We start from the raw sequence: 25,703 nt of genomic DNA, 5'->3' as shown, positions 1-25,703 counted from the left end.
GATCTTGCATGGGGCCCCAGATGGAGGGAGATTATCAGTGGTCTTGTATGTCTTCTATTTTCTGATAGTTTCTCCCACAGTTGATTTTTTTTCACACCAAGCGTTTTACCTATTGTAGATTCAGTCTTCCCAGGAGGGTCCACAATTTTGTCTCTGGTGACCTTCGACAGCTCTTTGGTCCTGACCATAATGGAGTTTGGAGTGTGAGAAACTGAGGTTAATGAGTTAAAACAGATGCTATTAATACAGGTAACGAGTGGAGACCTCATTAGAAGAAGTTAGACCTCTTTGACACCCAAAAATGTGTAGGTGACCAAACATGTATTTTCCACTTTAATTTAGAAATACATTCTTTATTAATCAAACAATGTGATTTTTGGATTTTTTTTCCGACATTCTGTCTCTTATAGTTGGGGTTTACCTACAGTTGTGGTCAAAAGTTTATATACACTTGTGAAGAACATCATTTCCAGTTATTTCTACAACTCAGATTTTTCTTTGATAGAGTGATTGGAACAGATACTTCTTTGTCATAAAAAAACATTCATGCAGTGTGGTCCTTTTATGACTTCATCATGGGTGAACAGAAAAAAGTGATCAAATCTGCTGGGTAAAAAAATATACATACAGCAGCGCTAATGTTTGGTAACATGTTTTTTGGCCAGTTCAATTAGGCGCTTTTGGTAGCCATCTTCAAGCTTCTGGCAAGTAAACCACCGTGCTTGACGATAGGCATGGTGTACTTGGGGTTAAACAGCTCAATTTTTGTTTCTTCTGACCACAGAACTTTCGTCCAGAAGGTCTTATCTTTGTCCATGTGATCAGCAGCAAACTTCAATCGAGCCTTAAGGTACCACTTTTGGAGCAAGGGCTTCCTTCTTGCAGCCTCTCACTCCATGGAGATGCAAAACATACTTGACTGTGGAGACTGACACCTGTGCTCCAGGTGCTTCTAATTCTTGGCAGATCTGCTTTTCAGTGATTCTCGGTTGAATATTCACCCTCTTGACCAATGTTCTCACAGCAGCAGGTGAGTTTGTTTTTTCTTCCTGATCGTGGCAGTGACAGACCCTAAAGTCATAAAAGAACCAAACTTCATGATTGTTTTTTTTGTGACAAAGAAGTATCTGTTTCAATCACTTTATCAGAGAAAAATCTGAGTTGTAGAAATAACTGGAAACTCAAGAGAGCCATGACATTATCTTCTTCACAAGTGTATCTAAACTTTTGACCACAATTGTATGTACCACAGTATTAACATTTGGTAAACAGATTTGACTTACATATCTTAAACTGTCATGACCACCTATTTGAACACAATGAGTTTAAAGCATCACTTGCCCAATAATGAGTTAGGCTAAAGAAAAAAAATGATCCAGGTAATCTCAATTAAAAGAATAAACTGAAAAGGGCAAAAAATAAACAAGTAATCGTGCAAAAATTATCTCCCAAAAAAGGTTGAAAAAATGTTCCAAAATCATCAAATATGCCCTAAAATAAACAATTTACGCAGAAATGACCTAAATCGATAAGTGGCCTAAAATCCCAAAGTCCCAAAATAATCAGGATTGAAAGTTAAAGACAAAGAAAAAAAAAGGAAATAACTCAAGAACACAAAAGAACAGGAAGTAATTCTCAAATAGGGGGCGGTAATCTTTTAGACTGAAACAGCATTTCATCTCATTTTCTGAACAGGCTTTATCCTTATTAGGGTCGCGGGGGTCCTGTATCTTATCCCAGCTGACTCCATGCCAGAGGTAGGGGACACCCTGGATCGGTGGACAGCCAATCGCAGGGCACAAGGAGACAGACCACTATGCACACTCATAACTAGGGGCAAATTAGTTTCCAATCAGCCTACAATGCATGTTTTTTGGAATGTGGGAGGAAACCAGATACCTGGAGAAAACCCACACAGGCCCAGGGAGAACATGCAAACTCCACAAAGGTGGAACGACCTGGATTTGAACCCAAGACCCCAGGGCCGTGAGAGTGTCGCACTAACCACCCACGCCACCGGTTTGCCGTCAAATAAAAAAATAATCCTGAAAACACGATAATCCGTAACTCATTTGCAACCATTGATATTTATTGAGGCCCAGCGGTGCGTCAGCCTCACAGTGGGGGACCTGGGTTCCAATCCCAGTCAGTCCACTTGTGTGGAGTTTGCATGTTCTCCCTGGGCCTGCATTGGTTTTCTCCGGGTACTCTGGTTTCCACCCACATTCCAAACACATGCACGGTAGGTTGGTCCAGCATCTCTTATGAGCCGAATGAGTATAAATCAGTTCAGAGAGTGAATAAATTCATGCATTAATGTATAATTCATTCACATAGTTGCATTTGTTATACATTTTCCAGGACCGGTGGCAAATTCTCACATTTCAATGCCATTTTTGATTTTCCCCTACCGCTCAAATTGATGAGACGTCTAATTCTGTTTATGGCATTGCAAGATTACAGAGTAACTTTTACTTTAAGTTAGTCTGAAATGAGCAACTATTATTCTTTCACCATGCGTCCATTTTTAAAACTAAACTTTAGAGGTTTTGTGCATGGAATTGACTGTGATAACACTGTCTTTGAATCATTGTAGATGTTTTTGTGTAATAAGTTTCCAAAAACAGTGCATTTAAAATCTTTCATGCTACTTGAGCCACGTTGCAAGCAGAGCCAGCTGCCAGTGACAAAAGGTTCCAATTTCAAAAGCTTTTCACATCCACCCCGGGAAATACGCACTTGAAAATCGTTGCAGCGCAGTTTTGAGAACACTATTCACCACTGCCTCTCTTCCGCCCAAGAGAATTATGTAAAAGTGAGGCAAAAAAGATACAGTGTCAGAAAATATGGCCAAAAAGCCTGGCTCAATGTGTTTTGAGGGAACATGAAAATTTGCGAGACAAAGATGCAATTTGTTCCCTGAAGTTCTTAATTATTTCTTTATCTTGTTAACAAAAAAATCCCCCTTTTTCCTGCCTCCCACTCACCAGTGCCTGTTCAAGCCACTCGCTCGCCAATGCCAGCTCTTTCCCCCTGAGCGCCCAACCCGCCACTAGATAACGGCGTTCTGTACGATGGTGGCCTCGATGCCTGCGACCCACCATGCTTCCAGGAAGATGCAGCTTGCGACCCACCATGCTTTCAGGGCGAGGCGGCCTGCGTCCCATCTCACTCCCAGGTCAGGGTGGCCTGCGTCCCATCATGCTCCCAGGGCGAAACGGCCTCCCACTTTCTCGTGGGCCGGACTAGACCACCATCGTACCAGCCAGCCCAATGCTTCCTTGTGGGCCAGACCGACCAGCCCGTCGTTTCCTCGTGGGCCGGACTGGACGACCGCCGAACTGACCAACACCCCACTCCCTCGGGGCAGGCCCTGACGACGACCGGAGGCCAACCTGCTGCCTCTTCGTTAACTGGACCGGATGACCACCGAACTGGCCAGACTATGCTTTAGAGCCCCACATCGCCCTTCCCGTCTGGTGTTTGGGATGTCTTGTTTTGTTTTCGCTGGAACGTCTGGAATCCGTCCCTTAGGTGGGGTGTCATGTAGCGTTGGTTTTGTCTCCTGCTAGCTACCTCTTGTATGACCCAGGTGTTTCGAATTGTCCCATCAAACCATGTTTGTCTTTTTAAACCCTGTGTGTTTGTCAGTCTTGGCCAGATCATCTGCTTTACACTGCGTTTCTCTAGGTCTCTATGCCATGTTCCCCGTTTCAACATGTCTTCACCGACAGGATTGGTTTTGTTATTTTCTGAATATCCTTCCTTAGTGATTTAAGCGTTTGTTAGAGCACTCCATACCATGTCCCTGTTGGCTTCCCTGCATCTGGGTCTTTCGACGTTCCACGCTCGATGCCGCACTTACGTGAAACAGCCACACCTACAAAATCCTACAACTCACCGGGCAAGCTGCACTTTTCAGTTTTTAAAGCCTTATTACATGTACACATGTTTTTTTTTCAATAATTCATTTTTAATAAGGTTTATCCTCACAAGAGTTTTGGGCGGTGGTAGAGCATAGTCCATCCAACTTCGGACACTCAGAATTGCTTGGCAGCCAATCACAGAGAACAATGAGACCGACACCCATTCATGCCCTCGCACTCTTAATGACAGGCAATTTAGCCTGTTCAACCAACCTACTCCGTATGCTTTTGGGATGTCGGAGGAAAGCGCAGTACCTGGAGAAAACCCACACAGGCCAGGGTAGAACATGCAAGCTCCACACCGGATTAGGTCGGAAGCCACCGGCAATTTGACCCTCGGGCTCAGAACTATGAGGTGGATATGCGAACCATTCTACCACAGCCTTCTGTTTAACATTTCCACCAGATTTCACATTTCTCTGTGAAAATGTCATTTAGGACATAATTCTTCATTCTAGTATGTTTTTCAATAATTTGAGCAGCGACGGTCCGTGCAATTTCTAGCGACGCCTTCAGCGAATCAATCCAACCCTCAAAAACTATTTTATGGCGATAAAACCTCTACTGCAGCTAAAGCTGAGACACAATAAATAATCAATAATAACCTCTTACAATTGAAATATTATTTAGGAATATGGCCATATTTTACTCACCAAAAATCATTTTTAACTGTACACAATAGCCATCCTCCTTTCTTTCTTCCTTCTTTTCCATCGCCATCGAAGCTAATGCAGAAAGTCAAGCCTGTCCTGTTGTATTTCTGGTATATGTTTTTATTCGATTTAGTGCTAAAAATGTTCGTTCCCGGTTGTGACAGATTTGCTTGCTTTGGAGTTGTCTGACCTTTTTTAATGATGTCTAGCTTTTTTTCTTGAAAAGTCCGTCTTGAAAATGGCTTTAAATCAACACATTTGCTTGTGCAGCTCACTCCAGATAGTTTGGTAGCTCTGGCTAATCCTCTCTATGACTAGCCAATCATAGTTGGTGAAAGCAATGACATATCCCTACGCCTGCGGGAAGGCAATGACGATCCCTACGCCTGCGAGAAAGCAATGACGATCCTTATGCCTGCGACAAGGCATTATGGTGTTGCCAACTCGAAATCTGATTGGTTAAAGCAACAGTCTTATCGACGCTTGTTTGTTGCAGCAGAGCCTGCAGAACTGATTGTGAAGGCCTAGAGGCTGATTTCTGACCCTGGCAACAAATAATGGCTGAAATGTGATTGGTTAAATGCTTCAATATGAAAACACACATCTGGAAGCAGGGCAACCAGGGGGGAAAGCGATGAAAGGAAGCTAACAGACAATGTGGAATCATTTAATAACTATTCATTTACAAAATATAAGTAACATCAGTCTGTGATTCCGATATTTCTTGGGCCAGCAGAGAAGGCCTTGAAGGTCTTGAAGGCCCTGACAGCACACCGCTGCATTTGAGTAAACAAAGGAGGAAACCATTTTAAAACTTTATTATTCCAGATCAATGGTTCACTGATGCACTACAAATTAGACAGAAATGAGCACAACATCACAAGCCATTCATTTGAAAACGAAGCTGAATTACAGGCAATTGTACAAAAATGTGATTGTACACTCAAGGATAGTATTCACAAAAAAGGCATGTTAACTAATTTCCCACCAATGGCAGCTATTTACGTCCAATTAAATGGGAAGATTGGCTGTGAATACTCATGTTATGTGTCATTGACGGCATTAGACCTCAGTTTAGATTGAGTAAGCGGACTGTTGCTTCATTTGTGTCTCTCATTCATGGATGTCCCTTGCCAATAAAATTATTTGATAGGCAATCAGTTAAAGCCTTTCCGTAACTCCCATTTTTCATTTTTTAAGTGGTTATATGTATTTTCATATATTTCTTAAAAACAAGAATAAAAAATATTATTACTCTTGGGATTTTCGGCGTTGGTTTTTAAGAATTGTGAAATATTCTCTCAAATAAAATTGTTAGGTATTTTGTTCTTCTAAATAATAATAAAAACTGCAAACTGAAAAAGTTCATAGTCATACCTCTAATTTTCGGGTTATGATACCTTTTTGAGATGCAAATGAGTTTCTCATGATACAAAAACAGATCAAAGTTACAAAAACGTCAAACATTTCCAATATCTGTTATTTTATTTAGAAATTTTCGCAGAAGCAATGCTTCTTGCTAGAGAATTTCACGACACTCTACTTGTTTCTCATTGGCTGTCTCACAACCACCTTTCATCTTACATTGACCACCGTTGTCTGCTTAAACTAATGTTTGGAAGAAACTGTGGCCGAGTGACTTTAAAAGATTCGCAGTCGAAACAACTCTTGTTTTATGTTTTAAGATTTTCTTCGATGGGCAAAATTGTGTCGCGGGGGCAGGCAATGGGGCTTGTGGTCAGTTAGGAGGAAGTGGGGCACCAAAACGAACTCTCAACGGAGAAGGGTTAATGCACTGCTCGGCTATCCATGAGGAGTTCAACGTGAAGGCTGAGGAGGGAGCAGCCACCATTCCAGCAGCACAAATCAGAAAAAAATGGGGAGAAATTTTACGAACTTTCCGACTTCATGAAAAATAACATCCTGAAAAAGTGTTCCCGAGTCATGCGATCCTTCACTTTTACAAAATTTGTCTTGTGCATTTTAGAAACATTTTTAAAAGTCGTGAAAGACAATTCTTTAGATTGATTTTTCTTAAAATGTCAACAAGCACTGCCAAAAGGGAACTTAAATAGAAGCAGTGGCGATAAATGAAATGGGTGAAAAATTGGATGCCAAAGAAATCATAAAACGTTAATGAAAAAGATTAATGTAATTTGTTTTGAATTCTTATTTTTTTTATTAGATGTGTGTTTCTGTGTTTGTGTTCTCTCTGCCTCTGTTGTCTAATGTTAGCTTCCTAACACCTGTGCACATGCACTTTTATACGAATATATTTTGCATGTTTACTCATTTTATTGGCTTATTCAATAATCTTATGATCATTGTCTTTCATTTTTGTGTGTCTTCACATTTTCCTACAAAATTGGTACACTGGTGAGTTTTTAAAGGTTTAGTTGGTAGTTTTGTGGGGACCGTGGAATGAATTATAATATTTACGTATAAACTACTGCAATACTTCTGAAATTTTCAAATTTCTAAAAAAAAAAGCTCTGGAACCAATTAATTTCATTAGTAGAGGTATGACTGTGCTTAAAAAAATCTTTAAAATGTTCTTAGAAATTTTCAAAACAAATGAGAATGGTGGGAATTGGCATAGTAATACTATTATTCCCAAGAATAAAATGTATACCAATTTATTTTTAAAACACCAATTGCACCGGGGCTCTGTTCAAATTAAATCCCACACTGACTGTGTCATAATTCCAGTCAAAATGGCATGGACGTCTCTCGCTCTTAACCAATTCTGGTTCGCTTCTCAGGGTCAATGGAAGCCAATGAGTTAAATGGGTGTTAGCCTTTCCACAGGTTGGTGGATGAGGTAAATGATAGTAAATGAGGTAAGAATTGATCATGTAACAAGTAGCCCTTTACATATTAAAACAACCAGAACAACCAGTTTGCCGAGGAAATCCAAAATATAGTACAATAATCAACAAAATGCACAAAAACACTCTTCACAACAACATTAATTGGAGATTCATTCCTTTGATAGAACTTTGTATCTTTTTACTTTGTCGCATGACAGGCACAAAAATATACTACATTCAATAGATGTGTTTATTTTATGAAAATATTGGTAAAAAGTTAATATTTTTAACTGTGCTTTTCTTTTTCAAAATGTCCTTTTATTATCTTTTTTTAAAATCTTATTTTCTATATACATGAATTTGCCCAATAATGTTTACGTAAATCAGTAATATATAATATATATATATATATATATATATATATATATATATATATATATATATATATATATATATATATATATATATATATATATATATATATATATATATATATATATATATATATATATATATATATATATATATATATATATATATATATATATATATATATATATATATATATATATATATATATATATATATATATATATATATATATATATATATATATATAAATTTCAAGAGTTTAAATCAAAATTAAATAATTTCATCAGACAATTTGTTTTGGTTTTATTCAGTTCCTCATTGTGAGGATGCTTTTCTGTGTATTTTTGAAAATTCCTGTGGATTAAGTATTTTTTCTGTAGGTTAAGGGGCACTTTTGGGTCATTTTCTTCCAAAATTGGATCATTTCTGGGTCACTTCTTTATTGGTTTCTGCCTATTGATGTTGATGCATGGCAGGTGTCACTTCCTCTGATTTTATTTTAATTCCAAAACCAATCGAATTTTTTTTCCACCAATCAAATAGAGATTTTTTTTCAAAACTTTAATAAATGCACGCATATAACAAATGCGCGCATATAACCTCTTCTAGGTACAAGAAGATTTTTTCAAGCAAAACTAACACGGATGAGCAATTGTTACATGTGCTGTGCTCGTTACGCTGTAGCCCAAAGATATGAGGTAGAAAGCGAAGGATCACTCGGGCGAAAAATTATATTTTATAGGTGGCCTCACAGGAGACATTTTCTGAACCGCTTTATCCTCACTAGGGCCGCACGGGTGCTGGAGCCTATCGAGCTGACTTCAGGACAAAGGCGGGGGACACCCTGAAACGGTCGCTAGCTGATCGCAGGGCACAAGGAGAGGGACAACCATTCACGCTCACACTCATACCTAAGGGAAATTTAGAGTGTCCAATCGGCCTACCATGCATGCTATTGGAATGTGTGAGGAAACCGGAGTGCCCGGAGAAACCCATGCAGGCGGAGTACATGGAAACTCCACATAGGTGGACCGACCTGGACACAGGTCCTCAGAGCTGTGAGGCCAACGCACCAACCACTCAACATACATACTTTGGCTACTAATTTAATTCGTTCTTTCATTCATCTTTCATACCCGGCATCCTCGAAAGGGTTGCGAGGCTTGCTGGAGCCTAACCAAGCTGACTTCGGACGAAAGCCAGACTATACCCTAGTCTGGTCGTTAGTCAGCCGTGGGACATGCAGAGAGAAATTGTTATATATTCATGTTCAATATTTAATTTTAACTGATACACATATAAGTAAATAATAAAAGTGTGAAAAGGTTCACGTTTCAAGGTTACGACAAATTCATTCACCCTGCCCCCTACCAATAGGTTACCCGTAAATACCCCAAAATCAAAAGGAAGTGACTAAAATAAAGAGTCTATCACAACCCTAGAATCAATAGGAAACCAGCCAATGCACCAGGGAGTGAAGGTAAAATATCCAGAAATCAACAAGTGACCCTCCATATTTAAAAAAAAAGAAAATCAATAGGAAGTGAAGACCCTGGAATTCACAAAATAAGCATGAAAGGAAAGAATTAAATTCACAGCAGAAGGATGAAGGGCCACATGATTGGCCCCCTATACTTGTCAATGGCACTGAAAACATTAAATTAACAACATTTACTGTAGGTTTTGGTTTTTATAGTATGGTAGATGTCCAATCTGTTTGAAATGGGAGGACTGACAGTAAATGAACAAATGCTGATTTGCTGCCCTCCCTTCCACTTCAAATGGCTTGGACGTCTATCACCATATCCAATGTGTGATCTTGCGACCAACTTTTGAAAGCTACTTCACTTCTAACCAAATTAAAAAACAGTATACCCGCAAAGTGCTTGAAGGTTCGTAGAGGCAACAACATTTTTTCTGCTTCTGAAGTCTGAATTCCACATGTTGACGAAGATATTCATATATTCATACAGCAAGTGTTAGGCAAGATCGCCCAATGCTGAAAAGTGCAATAGAAGTTGAGAAACTTCATTCCCTTGAAGGTAGGTCGACCAGTTCAAATGGACACGGTTGTGACGCCGCCACTACTGCAGGAGCCTTTTTCCAGGTCCTCCAAAATCAAGTCCTGCTCTGCTACCTGGCGGTTCCTCCTGGAGCTGCTTTTGTCCAAGCTGTTGAGTGAGATGGGTTCCAAGGAGGTCTGCACGTTGTTGGCCGGCAGCACCGAGTTCTGCTGCAGACGATGCGAGTAAGTTTTCCTCCGCTGCCCGTCGGCCGCACACAGGCTGAACTTGAAGACCACCTGGAATCCCCTGCGAAAGTTCTCGTTGAAGAACCCATAGATGATGGGGTTGACGCTGCTATTGAAAAAGGCCAGCCAATGCGCGAAGGGGTAGATGTAGATGTTGACAATGCGGTACTGCTGCTCTGTCAGCTTGGCGTAGTCGCTCAACATCATGAGGGTCCACAATGGCAACCAGGACACAATGAAGAGCAAGGCCACGATTAGTAGCATCTTGATCACCCTCTGTTTCTTCTTGGAAACACTGTGGCGGTTGTCCTGACCCGGTTTGCCATCTGTGGGCATGGCGGTCTTAAAAAGTGTGATCCCAATGCGAGCGTACATGACCACGATGAGGGAGAGCGGCGCCAGGTAGATGTTGGCAAATAGTACAGTGGTGTAGATCTTACGCATCTCCTGGTTAGGCCAGTTTTCCCTGCACCAGTAAAAAGGAGTGGATTTGTTGTCGTAGCCCAGCAGCACTCGGAAGCTTTGTTCCTGCGTCACCTGTAGCATCACGCCAGAGGGACACATGATAGAGATGGCCAGCACCCAGATGATCATTATGATCAAAGTGGCGGTGGAGATAGTCAGCTTCTGCTTGAACGGGTAGACAATGCAGCGGAATCTGGAGGGGCAATCAGAGAAATGGGGATTATTTCTTAACTAACGTGAGGCATCCATTCTGTTTGGACCGATTTCAAACTCTTATGTATCTAGAATATTTCAAACCTAGATGAAAACAATTTTCACTCAAGAAATAATAGTGTGTAATGCCAATTCATATATTGATTCTATAATTTTCCACGGACACGGAGGGTGCTGGTGCCTATCACAGCCAAATATGAGCACCAGGTGGGGAACTCCCGGAGTTAGTGGCCAGCCAATCGCAGGGCACAACGATACAGACAACCACACACACTCACACTTAATCTTAATGGCAATTTAGAGTGTTCAACAAGCCTACCAAGTATTTTCCTGGTATGTAGGAGGAAACTGAAGTGTTAACTCCACATAGGAGGGCCCACTTGGGATCAAACCCACGAGCTCAGAACTGTTGAGTCGAGTTTGCATGTTCTATCCGGGCTTGCATGGGTTTTTCTCCAGGTACTCTGGTTTCCTCCCACATCCCCAAAACATGCACGTAGGCTGGTGGAACACTCTTAATTGGCCCAAGGTATGAGTATGAGCGTGTATGTTTGTATTTCTCCTTGTACCCTGTGATTGGCTGGCCACTGATTCGGGGTGTACCTGTGAGTGTTAACTGTTGAGTTACACTCAAAGACATTCCTGCAATATTCAGTTTATTTTTGTTGGAACTGTCCAGGTGATTTTAAAGTCAAGCACAAAGGAAGTTTAAAAAAACTCAAAGCCAACTCAAATGCTGATCCAAGCGCTTGACAGATATGCAAGACGACAGTCAATTCACTCTTAGTGTTAACAAAGTGATGTGTCCTTTCCAGTGGCGTCAGATATCCCAGAGCCGTCTGAACAAAATGACGAGTGACGGGACTGACCAAGTTTTCACCGACGCCGGGGGGTGTGAGAGGTCAGTCTGAAACAAACTGCTTCTACCCTGCCGAGAGTTTTCCAACAGTAGAATTAATGTCAACCGCTGTCACCTAGAGTGATGAGGCAATCGAGCTCAGAAGAAAGGAAACGAAAGCTGAAGAACATAGAAAATACAATGGCAGTGTAGTGGCCCCATTTGTTTTCTACACTGCTCATCCTTATCTAGGTCGCAGGGTGCTGGAGCCTATCACAGCTGACTATGCGTAAAAGGCCTACTACACTCTAGACTGGTCACCAAGCATGGCACACAGAGTTTTTTCCTGCTCACTGAAACACTGCCACCAAATGGGAATCAATCCCACACACCAAAGGCTTCGCCTTTTCCTCTTTCATATTCCTTCTTTTTCCTCCATGAGGATACACTATTTTGCCCCTTCTTTAGCCAATCCACAATACCATGGTTCCGCCCAACGTGGCCTTCAATATCGGTGCAAATCAGTAGTAAACCACGAGCATTGCAATTGGGCCTTCACCTCAGTTAAAAATCTACATCATAAAAGGAAACTTCTTGTTTGATATGCTTTATGCTCCAGTGTGACATAGTACGAATATATAAAGAAATACAGTTCTCTTGCCAAATTTGTTGGGTGATAATTACCGAATGACACCGTGTGACTGAATTTAGTGGCAGATTTACCAATAGGCAACACAGTTTAGCCATGGTCCCACCGCAGAATTTATCTATCAATGTGTGTTGGTATTTCTCTCCTTTCTCTGTACTCTTTATAATCTTAAGATTAGTTGTTTTGGAATAAATGTGAGTTGAGAGACAGGCATCTGAATGTCAAAACGTCATTGTTTGAGAACGCTGTAACCCGAGAAATTCCTGTACACTAACAGTCAGTAATTTTTACGTGTGAAATTGATTATGTCTTTGATAAAAATATTTTCCTTAAAATGCCAGCGGAGTACTTTTGGTTTTGAGGCCCTTCTCCAAGTGGAGAGTTTAAGTATCTCAGGGCTTGTCGATAAGAGAGCGAAGAATATGGCCGGAGATTGACAGGCAGTGCAGCATCTGCAGTGAGGCAGACACTGCGTCTGTCGTGGTGACCTGAGCCGAAAGGCATAGTCCTCTGTTTACCACTCAGTCTGTGTTTCTGCCCTCACCTATAGTCACAAGCTGTAGGACATGACCGAATGAGCAAGATCCCAGATACAGCGTGTTTGGATGTGCCTTTGAGATAGGGTGAGAAGCTCAGCCGCTGCTCCTCCTTATTGAGTTGAGCCAGTTAAGGTGGCTTGGGTATCTGTTTACAACCTCTCTCTGGTGAGATACTCCAGTCACGCCCCACTGGGAGAAGGCCACAGAGCCAACCCAGGACAGGCTGGGAAGAGAATATTTTCTGGTTGGCCTGGGAACGCCTAGGAATCCTCCATAGAAGAGCTGGAACAGGGAACTCTGGCCTTCCCTGCTGAAGTTGCCGACCTCGGGTAAATGGAGAAAATGGATGGCTGCATAAAATATATGTATCTGTGTTTGAAAGGGCCCCATGCCTCACTTAGCCCTTGTCCTCAAATTTCTTATATCAGACCCCGACTAATTTAGTTAGCGGAAGTAGGCTGTACCATACCTGTCAACGGCGATGGCCACTAGGGTGAAGACAGACGCCGACACAGAGATACCTTGCACCATGCCGCTCATTTTGCATACCAAGTTTCCAAAGGGCCACCCTGTTGGTAAGACGTAAAGGATTGCTGATTTACTGCCAAGGCAACAATGTCTCAACACTACTACTTGGATGCTGCAGTGTGCGATACAAGTCACGCTAACCTAAGCTTTCAAGTAGTGTTGCGTGATACCATTTTTTATCACCCCCATACAGATTGCATACTCGGTTTATGTATTAATACTGATATTGTTCTCATACCAACTGTGTAAAAATACAATTAAAATAAATTCCTTTAGTACTAAATAAGTTTATGCATACTTAAAATGGAGCTGTGTTCAAATCCTGCTCGGTCCACCCGTGAGTATGCATGTTCTCCCCGGGCCTGCGTGGGTTTTCTCCGGGTTCTCCGGTTTCCTCCCATATTCCAAAATAAATGTATGGTAGGCTGATTGGAGACTAAATTGCCCTTAAGCATGGGTGTGAGCGTGAATGGTTGTTTGTCGCCTTGTACCCCTGTGATTGGCTGGCCACCAATTCAGGGTGTCCCCCGCCAAAGTCAGCTGGGATAGGCTCCAGCTTCCCCCGCGACCCTAGTGAGGATAAAGTGGTTAAGAAAATTAGATGAAATGAGACATTCTTAGAATGCAAAGTAAATGCTTTGGTTTGGTCAGATACTGCCTAACTCGGGGGTCGGCAAAAATAGATTTTTTTTGCAGCTCCAGACATTTTTTTCTTTTTCATCCACTATGACTCTTTCAACATTTTGGGGTTGCCAACCCATGGCCTAACTCATGGACTGCGAGTGAAGGACGTCCAAACCATTTGAAGTGGAAGGATAGGCAGTGAACTAACAAATGTTTTGGATTTGACATCAAAGATTGGACGTCTAGCCCCATTGATGGCTCAATGAATTCAATGAGGCTCCTAAGAAGGGATAATCACTGTAGAAAATGTGGGTAAAAAGAAGCTACTATTATGATGAGGAAAAAGTCCCCTCAGAATTAGCCATACAAAAGATAAACTATATTTTAATAGGCGAAAAGGTTTCATTACAATTTGTGAAAAGCCCTATTGTAATTGTTATTTGTACAATGTGAGAACAGACAACAAATAGTCGGCACTCTGATAACAGCTTTCATCTGCCATGGATAATTTAGATTATTAGGACTCACAATGTTTTAATTGGCTGAAAATCAGAGTTTTGTCATCTACCAAATGACCGGATGAAAGCAAATGCTGCCTTTGTTGTGCTCATGCATAAAAGGAAAACAAGACAATCTATTTCTCTTATATGCCCTTCCTCTTAAGTGGAAAAGCAAGTCTGGGCAAACTAAATATTCATGTAAGAACAACAGTTAATGAATGTATATGTATGCATACATTTTGAATGGCCAGCATGGTCCCATTAGGTTTAACTGGCTACGTGTAAAACAAGTACAGTGGTACCTCTCTCTGCCTAGGACAATAATTAGTTCTAAATACAATTTTCTAGCTTGGATTTTTCATAAGTAAAAGCATATATTATGAATTGAATTAGCATAATTTGTTCTTGAATACTACCTCAATACCCTTTCAAATGAAAAAGTATACCAGTTTTGTATAAAATATGCATGCAAATGTATGTATGCAAATTATTTATTGAGAACATTTTAATTGAATAAGAAATTCTACCCTGCGATTGGCTCTGCAACAATTCAGAGTATCTCTCGCCTGGTGCCCGTAGTTGGCTGTGATAGGCAGCATGGTGTTGCGAGTTAACTAGTGGGAAACCAAATGTACGATGACAATTAAAAGTATAACTAAATAAAGTCAGTCTATTTACGTTTCAGGGGATGTTTAAATCATTTGAAGTTTCGTAATGATTGTTTTTGTATCTTGAAACAAAAATGTTTCCATCAATCTTTTCCTTACCTGAATACTTTATGTGTAGACACATTCGTAAGTGCATGTACACTATATGTATGTGGATACAATATATGAAAGAGAGACAGAGAGAGAAAGGTACCACTGATTGTTTATTCATACATTCGTTTGTATGTTCATTCATTCGTTCTTTCGTTCGTTCCTCCGTTCGTTCCTTCGTTCGTTCGTTCATTCCCTCGTTCATTCATTGATTCATCTATCATACTGCCTATCCTTGTAAGTGTTGCAGGGGGTGCTGCTTATTCCAGCTGATTTGATTTTGGGATAAAGGCAGACTACACCTGAGACTGCTTGTCATTTTGCTGTAGGCCACACAGAGAGACAGCCGATCATTCGCACACACAATCATACCTCCACCAACGGGAGTCAAGTTTGTGCCTGCCCGCACCGAAGTCCTGGAAGCGTTAGGTCTATCTATCCCGCTTGGTGGTGGATGGATTGGGCGTGCAAATGGTTCTGTATATCTCTGTGTGCCATACCCCTGACTGATGACCAGTCTAGGGTGTAGTCTACTTTTCGCCCGATGTCTGCTGGGATAGACTCCAGCTACCCCCACAATCCTTGAGTATATGCGGCACGGAAGATGACCGAATGAAAGTTTTCACACATGAAGCGACACCTGGAAGACTTAAAGCATCTACATGCATGTCTCCAGTAATTTTAGTTTCTAGTACTATGTGGTATTTATTTTTAAGGAAGTCCTTTTTTAATATGCCCTCAAACTTTGTTTGATTTGCTTCCAAATATGAGAACAAAATTTACTTACCTGTAATTATGTTATCCAGAAGTGTGGTGGGCATACAGAAGATCCCCACTAGGAGGTCGCTGACAGCCAAGTTGAGGATGAACAAATTGGTGACTGTGCGCATGTTGCGGCTACGCAGCACGATAAAACACACTACGCCATTTCCCGCCATGCACACCAGAAAAATAAGCAGGTAGGACACAATAAAAATGGCCGCCGTGGACGGATGGTGCAGGTAAAAACCCACGTAGGTGACATTGCTCCTGGGAGAGATTATCTCCTTCTCCTCTGACGAGCTATTGTGCAACGTCCAGTTGTCTGCTTGTTGGTTCATTTTGAGACTGCAGAAGAAACAAAAGCCACATTTGAATATTCAAGCTCCGTGTAAAATCAGTCGAAAGCTTTTCTGCCTTGATTTTGGACATTTGTTGATTTGATTTTATCAAAATGAATTGTTACTACTTTCAGATTTTGCTTCCTTTTGAATTGAAAACCTTGGTTCTTTTTTAAAGATATTTGGAGTTGTTTTTAAATTTGGATCTTATTTCCTATTTAATTTGATTGCCTGAAAAAACAACTGCAAGTGACCCAGGAATGCATCCAAATTAACAGCAAATGCATTAAAATAGAGAGACTTTAGAATTCCACAATCTGTACGGGAAATGGCCCAGAATGCACTAGAGCACGTGTCAAAGTGGCGGCCCAGGGGCCAAATCTGGCCCGCCAGATCATTTTGTGTGGCCGGGAAAGTCAATCATGAGTGCTGACTTTCTGTTTTAGGATCAAATTAAAATGAAGTATAGATAAGTATAGATATGTATGGAATTTCCAGATTTTCTCCTTTTTAAATCAATAATTGTAATTTTTTATCACTTTTTTCAGTTTTTAGTTCAAAAATCATTTTGTAAAATCTAAAAATATATAAGTAGTACTACTTTCATATTATGCTTACTTTTGAATTAAAAACGTCATAAAATAAACATTGTTTTAGATCTATAAAAAACTGAATATTCAGGGCTTTTAATTCGGTTCTTTTAAACAATTTATATAAAAAAATCAAAAAATGATATCTAAAATGGTCTGCCCCACGTGAAATCAAGTTGACGTTAAAGCGGCCTGCGAACCAACCAGAGTCTGACACCCTTGCACTAGAGTCTACAGGAAGTGACCAAGCTAAACGAAAAACAAACAGAGAATGATTATAAAATAACGGGAATTGACAGAACAGAAATGATGTAAAGGAAGCGATTCAAAATCAAATGTAAGTGATCAATGAAAAGGAAGTAAATTAGGAAAAGTCAACCGCAAATTTTTCCAAATGTATACAAAGTGTCAAAAATCAAGAGGAAGTGACTCATGTACATGATTAGCAGTGCAAAGCCAAGTGTATCGTCAGCAACAGCTATTTTCTACATGGTGAATGTTTAATCATGAGCTGTGGCTATAATCGACTTATTCAACATACTGAATAAGTGAGGATTTACGCTTTTTAATGGGCCTCCCCCTCAGCATTCTCTATAATAAATTTATAGAAAAGAAGCTAGTCACTACAGTATGGATGCTACCATTCCTCTCATTAAAATATAACTTAAAAGACTGTGTGGGTTGGTGAGGATGCTTTTCCTATTTAAAGCATGAAACAAAATCTTATACTCTCAGATGTTTCCGAGCCGTTCAGGCACCCTTACACAAATATGAAATGACATTCATTTTCTGAACCGGTTTATCCTCACGAGCCTATCCCAGCGGACTTTGGGCCGAAGGCGGGGTACAGCCGATCGCAGGGCACAAGGAGACACACAACCATTCACACTCACACTCATTTAGAGTGTCCCATCAGCTTACCATGCATGTCTTTGGAATGTGGGAGTACCCAGAGAAAACCCATGCAGGCCCAGAGACAACCTGCACACTACACACGGGTGGATCGGCCTTGATTTGAACCCAAGTCTCCCACTATGAGGCCAGCGCGCTAACAACTCTTCCACCAGGCCGTCTAGGTAGGCTTTTTGCTTTGACTTGAGAAGAAAAACTTAGGATAGGAGTTCTATATTGTAAACGATTTAGTTACACTGGACTAAATCTCGCTCTCAATATGTATGCAGCTCCATACAGGAAAGACGACTTATATTGGACTGGTTCCTTTTCAAGTAGATTGGACGTCTACTCTTGATAAACTCATTTCAATACAAGGCAGTGTTAGGTATAGGTTCCTTTGGGACAGGGGTAGCTAGACCGGTCCACGATGGCCGCTGTGGGTGCAGGTTGTTTTTCCAGGCGATTCAGCAAAGACACTTTGACCAATGAGATTTCTGCAGGAAAAAAGAAGCACCTGACTGCAATTCCCTGATTGCACTTGTAGCAAACCAGATTGGTGAAAAAGGTGTCCTCTTTATGGGATTGAATGAAAACCCTTTCGTGGAATACTTTGCCCACCACTGTTTTGGGGGGATTTAGTTTGGGGTTTTGTATTCTTGTCTTTTTACCTATGTGACTTGTCTTTGTGATTACTAATTGATTTCATCTGTGATGTCTTGTCCCCGGTGTCTCTCCTTAGTTGCTGCCTCTAGGTCACACAGGTGTTTCTAATTCTCTCGGGAAACCCCCCTCTGTCAATATAAACCCTGAGTTTTTGTCACATCGGCCTCTCAGTGGGGGACATGGATTCAAATTCAGGTCGGTCAACCAGTGTGAAGTTTGCATGTTCTCCCCGGGCCTGTGTGGGTTTTCTTTGGGTAATCTGGTTTCCTCCCACTTTCCAAAGACATGCATGGTAGGCGGAATGGACACTCTAAAATGCCCTTAGCTATGAGTGTGGGAGTGAATGGTTGTTTGTCTTCTTATGCCCTGCAATTGGCTGGCCATCAGTTCAGGGTGTCCCCCGCCTCTGGCCTAAAGTCAGCTTGGATAGACTCCAGCACCCCCTATGACTTTAGTAAGAATAAAGCAGTCAGAAAACGAGATGAAATGAGAGATGAGATGCCTTAAACGAGTATTGGTATGATGTACACTAGTGGTGTTCTATTACTATTTGCACCAAAACCTACATTTCAGGGGGTCAACCTCTTACGTTTTTTTCCAGGCTCCTGAAAAAGTTTAGCAGTTATGTATGTTGATATAGCTTCCATTAAAATCTGTTGCAAGATTTATCAACATATATGGGAATAAGAGGTAACAGGGGTGAAAATCTACTCCCGATTCATACACAAGCTTACTACAGACAGTATGCCAAATTCCTAATAGTGTTGCTAAGGGAACCAACAGACTGACAAATCCTATTGTCCTGCGATCACCCAGTAGTACCATGGCGATCTGCTGGTAGATTGCACCCATGTATTGAGGACCCCTGAGTTTAAGATTACTTCTGTCTATCCTCCACTCTCCAGTGTCAGCCTGCTTCCCTTCATTTGGATAAAAGTCTGCAATCTTTGACAGGCAGAGCCGACGAATTCGCTGAGCAAGTTTGATTTTCAAATGAGCGACACGGCGTAACGTCGCCCGGGGCTCGCGTTTCCCAAAAAAATAATCCCTCTTCGCTGCTGCTCTCTGCCGTCCAATTTGCCAAGCAAGACTTATTTTCAAATAAGGCATGAGGTTACACGGGGCTCGCACTGCTGATAAAAATGTACCCCAACACAGGCTTTTGGTCGCTCAGAAAGGTCTATTTTCGGATAAAAATGATGCTCGCTGCCCACCATTTTTTTTTCTTCAGTTGAGAGACTTTGACCCTCTTCTTCTGGCTTTCGCCATTTTCCTAGTGGCAAGCGGAAGACAGGGGAGTGGCTTCCGTTAGCGAGTTTCAGCATGGATTTTCACATTTTCATGAACTTTTTTTTATCACACAAAACATCTCCCATGTAGTGAAGCCACGAAAGTTGATGCCACGAGGTGAAGGATCACAGTACATTTATGGGGTAGGGAAGTAAATGTTTTTATCTTCATTTCATTAATTAATTCATTCATTCCTCTTCCATACCACCCATCCTCAAAAGTGTTGCGGGGGTTGCTGGAGCCTAACCCAGCTGTCTTCAGGCAAAAGGAAACTACAACCCTAGACTGGTCGCCAGTCTATCGTAGGGTACACAGAGAGACAAACGATCATCCGCACTCCCAATCATACCACCACCAGTGGGAATTGAGCCCACGCCTGCCCGCACCGTAGTCAGGCGAGTGGATTTCCACATAACGAGGCAGCTCTTTATCTTAATTTCCTCTTATTTAATTCATCTCTTTAATTGTTTTTAATAAAATGTTTTTTTCATTTTCCATTTCTATACATTATACATTTATTTATGAATGATAATTTTGCATACTTATGTAGTCGTCCGAAGTTTCATCTATATTGGTGAAATAAAAAGTCATCCTCCATGCATGTATTCTGGCACGTCTGTTTGTTGGTCAACTCTTAAACTAGCAAATTTCTAAATAAAAACTGCAACTTTTTCTAAACATTCTCGAGACTGGTGCCAAAGGAACCTTTGTTAAACCTTTAAGGATTTGTTATAAAACCACAGGCAATGGTTTGCCACGATCGTGTGATAATAAACAAATATTGTTGGTGGGAATAAGATTCCAATGCCATGTCTTATATTATGATACAGTGCAATTATGTACCCACGTAGCAACTGTAATCAATCTTAACTTGTCTGTCTGTATGTTCTTGTTGTTTTAATCTATTGCATAACAGCGTAATCCTGAATGGTGTAGTTGATATTCAGAGTCTGGACAAAATCAATTTTTTCTTCAATCTCTTCTCACTCTGCCGTTGCCTTATTAAGCTTTTTTGTTTGTTTTTCCCCCAAAGTACAATATTGACTTTTTCCAACTGTTAACCTGACGAATGGTGGTATTTCTACATATGTAATTTTCAGATCCAAGTTACAAAATCTCCCAAAACATCAATGCTTTCCTGTATCTGTTATTTAATTTAAACATTTTCGCAATATCATTGTGTCCTAGTCGACAATCTCCCTACATACACTCTGCTGGCCTTCCATTTGCTGTCACACAAAACCTTTTTATTTTGTTTCCCCCAATTTTGGTGAAGGAAACTTGATATAAAATTATTGGTGTTAATGAGATGAAGAAGCGGTCCCTGGTGTCCATCTATGACTAATTTTGCTTGGCAAAACAGCCTCCCTGCCATGCCCATTCAAGAGGCACTTTTACCGGCCAAGCTCCTGCCGAGGCCGGGGTCGGTTCTCTCCCAAATCCCAACCTCACCCTCTTGCTACTGTGACAATGAAATTTCCTGGATACTGGATGAATAAAGGTATCTAATCTAACCCATCTATCAACGCTACGATATTGAAGCAGAGGCAAGCATTAAAAGCAATTACTCCTTGGCATGTTTTCTGTGTGATTTCAAAAGAAGACGTCACTGAACGAGATGGAAAGGCTAACTCTTTTGGATAGTATTAATTCTGAAAAATGCAGATATTTTACATATATTTAATGCTAAGTTGTTTTCAATTCATAATTTGAAGTTGTCTACCGTTAGCTTCCTCCATACACTTATGCAACCACACGAGTGGATTTTATTTTCCCCACACTTGTTATTCATTTTAATATATAAATCTTTTTCTTAGCATTCATATGTGTTTCTCATCTTCCTTTTAAAATTGTCACACTTTGATCAATTTTAAAGAGTTAAATTGGTAGGGTTTTTTTTTTAAGACTATGGAATGAATTATATAATTTACATTTATAATACTGCTCTGTTTTTGATAAGTCTAGGTTATAAAAAATGTTCTGGAACCAATTGACTTCGTAAATTGGGGTAACTTTAGAGTATAGTACTATTGACACGGGAACTCTTTGGAATCCAATTTTGTTGTTTGGGCCTTTTTTTCAAAAACAGTGTCCCATACAGATATTAGTTAGTAATGGTGTGGCACTAAACAATGTCATTGGGGACTTCTATGGACTATATACTTTTCAAGATATACCTTTCGAAGCCCAAAATAAAATGGTTGCCAGGTTGGTTCATAGTGAAAAGAGACACCACTCAACCTTTTGCTGTGATTTTCAATGAGTTTATCACTAGTAAAAGTCCAATCCTTTGAAATTGGTGGGTGTCAGTGAATGAAGCATCGCCAATTGCAAATAACGAGGGGAAAAAATTGCTTCTAGCCAAAACGCACCCTGCCAACAATCAGTTTATCACTAGACGTCCAACCCATTTGAAGTGGGAGAGTAGCAGTGAATGAAAGACTGTTCATTTGCTGCCACCCTTGCACTTCATTTGTCATCCAGTGCCATCAATGGCAGCAACAAGGTTCATGGCAGAAGCCTTGACATTGAGAAGATCTTTATAAATTGGTTGAAAAATAAACTATTCATTTTCTGAACCACTTATCTCCACGATGGCTTTGGGGTGATGGAGACAGTTCCAGCAAACAGTAGACGAGGGACAACCTGAGATGGTTGTTAACCAAGAGTGTAGTCTTCCTTTTGCCAGACGACTCCTGGGTTAGGCTCTAGCAACCCCCCAACCCTTTTGAGGATGGGCGGTATGGAAAATGAATGAATCACCCAACCACAGGGCATAACCCTAACCCCCAACCATGCCTACAACAATTTGGGATGTCAAATTAGCCTACCACATGTTGTGGGGGATTTGGGTGAAATAAAGAGGAATTGACCCAAAATCCACACGAAATGACTAATAAACACAGAATATTCCAGAAATACCCTAAAATGAACAGGTAGTGAGCCACAATCAAATTGTGATTGACAGTGATACACGTCTATTTCATTGACACTGACACTTAGTGCCATTAATGATGCCTCGCGCTGTCAATAACAGCCAATTAGTTAAAAGGTATTCAGTTTGACATAGAGACTAAATGAAGAAAAACCATTCATCCATGGTCTTTCAAACAATTTTGACACACTGTCGCTCTCTTCAGGGATACTTGACCTTGTTATTACCCCTCCAAATTGTTGCAAGAAGCACAAAGAAAGATACCTATTGCATTTAATGTAAAAAAAGTAACTTCCACAGTTTCAGACATTTTGGAAAGAGCGAATGGTGGAGGAAATAAAAAAAAAAACTGGTGGGGTAAAAGGTAGGTTGGGCTATGTTCATGATTGAATCTGTAGGAGCTGGAGAATACAATGAGGCACTGTTTGCGCTGACAAAGATAAAGAGAGACACACGGACGGATTGCAGGGAGACTTCTAGGCTATCACTATACCAAATTTCAAACAGAAAACACGATTTTCCTTCATTTGCCAGTGCAAACGGCAAGCAACAGATTTGGAATTGATAGTACTGACATATGATCATTCAATGCCATCCATTCCAGTTACAATTGATTTGATTTGCCAATCCGCTTGAATGAGTTCATATCGAAGTAGAAAAAAATAATGCCTGAATCTTCTTTCATATACACATAAACATAAGAAAGCATTGAGCATGGTGATAATATCGACTCATTCGTTCATCTTTAATAACTCATATCCTCGAAAGGGTTGCGGGGGTTGCTGGAGCCTAACCCAATTTTCTTTGGGCAAAAGGGAGACTACACCCTAGACTAGTCACCAGTCAGTCATCGGGGACACAGAGAGACAGACCAGAACCAATCTCACCAGCACCAAGTGAGAATCGAACCCAGAATGGCCAAAATAAAGTCAGGCAGAAGAACCACTGCACCATCGGGTACTGTGGTAATATTACAAAAAAAGAATCCAAAGTTTTTATGAAAAAATAATGCAAAAAATAGCAAAAATTGATTAAATATATTTTTTTACTTTTCGATATTTAACCTCCTATAACCTGACGTCCACATGTATGGACATCACATTTTTGGTTGTCAAATTTTGGACTATTAGGACCTGGCGTCCACTTATGATGTGGACATCATTTCCTCAAAACTACATCGTGAAAAATAATAATTATTTGTTTTTAAACTCATCAGGCCCCAATTAGCCTTAATATCAAAGAGAAAATTAAAAAGCATGCCTTACAAGAGTTTGGGTCTTGGGAGGTTAAAATAATCTTAATTTTTTCCATAAAAAATGAATTTTCCCATTTTCAATAATTTTCCAATTGTGTATATAAATGCATCGGCATTATTTAGTTCCTCTTATAATATTTTATGATTTTTTTATTTCAAAACTTCTAATATTTAATAAAATGTAGAACTATTTTTATTACTGTATTGCATATTTTATATGCAATCAGCTTGCTAACCTCCACAGTGCAAAACAAATGACTTTTAATCAATACATAAAAAATATATAAATACCAATTAGGCAACGAGAATGAGTAAATGTAAAAAAAAAAAAACGTTAACACAAACGTAACATAACTAGTCTTTTACCAAGGTCTGTATATATATATATATATATATATATATATATATATATATATATATATATATATATATATATATATATATATATATATATATATATATATATATATATATATATATATATATATATATATATATATATATATATATATATATATATATATATATATATATATATATATAAAACATATATATATAAGAAGCCAGCTCCTCATTTCCATGCAAGTACATGCACTACATATTACATACTACATACAAAATAACCATCTCACCTTTTCAGTGGAATTTCTGTTCACTATTCTCCACATGGATAAAAGCATTAAAGGGCCACGAGTAGGAGTGCGGCTGAGGATGTGCTGAGCTCCTCCGAGTGCCAGTGGCGGGCTGACAGTCTCGCGCGGAGTCTTTTTAATGCTGTGACGTCGGCTAGCGAGGGGGTGGCTTCTGTAAGCCGCCTAGCGGGCGGTTCGAGTGATATGGTCTTCGAGCTGTGTGCAGTGTGAAAATGCAGGTCACAGCTGGTGTGGACATTTTAATGTAATCATGTGACACGTATAAGGGATTATTTGACAGCACCAAAAAATGAGGGCAGTTATTGGAGAAAAGATGCCTTCCAGATGAATGAATTTTACGCATGGAGCTAATTAGGCCGCACGGTCCAATGACCGCGAGTCTCTTTTGTTTTAATGCACTCGGTTGATTAGGAAAATGATGCCAGCAGTTGTTCGCCTCCTTCGCACTCGACTTCATCAAAGCGCAGGCACACAGAGTCAAATTAGAGCCAAAGCCAATTCATGCTGGCAAAAGAACTTTGGTCTCCGTGAAACGAATTTTGGACTGTGGGGGAAAAAAAGTGCAATCGCAAAATTCATTTATCTGTTCGTTCCTTCGTCCCTTCCTTCCTTCGTTCCTTCGTTCCCTTGTTCTTTCGTTCCTTCGTTCCTTCGTTCTTCCGTTCCTTCGTTCTTTCGTTCCTTCGTTCCTTCATTTCTCTGGCCCGAAGTTAGCGGGCATAGGCTCCAGCATCCTAGTGACTCTTTTTAAAGAGTTTAGTTGGTAGGTTTTTTTTGAGGACTGCGGAACGAATTATATAATTTACATATAGAGTAATAGACGTAAAGGTAACATTAATAATTGCTGGATTTCTATCGACCTTGCATTATTATCTTGATATATAAGTGCCTCGACAAACAAGGAATTTTAGATACGGGTAAAATTCTGAGAAAATATTTTCTTGAGATACGAGCCTAATTTTGACAAACGAGCATTCGAGACAGCTAGGTTGTCAGGCTGCTAGAGGCTGCTTATTATTTTCTCTTTCTCGCCGCATCTCCCACATGCAAATATCTTGAAAAGCACTGGGCGGAGCGTTGCATTTTTGCTGTTTTTTTTTTTGCATTAGTCAGTGCAGAACTAAGGGAAACACAACGAATGAATAGTAGTGCGAAGAAAAGGTGTATGATGACAATCAATATTAAGCACGAAATAAT

General features: G+C 40.2%; 1 protein-coding gene across 1 annotated transcript; it reads right to left on the bottom strand.

Annotated features, from left to right (window-relative positions):
* Window positions 1–8,007: 8,007 nt before the first annotated feature.
* npffr2a (neuropeptide FF receptor 2a) lies at window positions 8,008–24,584 on the bottom strand. The gene is made up of 4 exons (XM_077715912.1): window positions 24,486–24,584; window positions 15,914–16,233; window positions 13,186–13,285; window positions 8,008–10,670 (listed from the first exon to the last, which is right to left on the bottom strand). Exons 2-4 carry the CDS (start codon window positions 16,224–16,226, stop codon window positions 9,818–9,820), a joined length of 1,266 nt encoding a protein of 421 aa, XP_077572038.1. The 5' UTR covers window positions 16,227–16,233; window positions 24,486–24,584; the 3' UTR covers window positions 8,008–9,817.
* Window positions 24,585–25,703: the final 1,119 nt, after the last annotated feature.

This window comes from Stigmatopora nigra, chromosome 4 (assembly GCF_051989575.1).
Source record: "Stigmatopora nigra isolate UIUO_SnigA chromosome 4, RoL_Snig_1.1, whole genome shotgun sequence".
Classification (NCBI taxonomy): domain Eukaryota; kingdom Metazoa; phylum Chordata; class Actinopteri; order Syngnathiformes; family Syngnathidae; genus Stigmatopora; species Stigmatopora nigra.
This window is presented reverse-complemented; position numbering and strand designations above follow the sequence as displayed.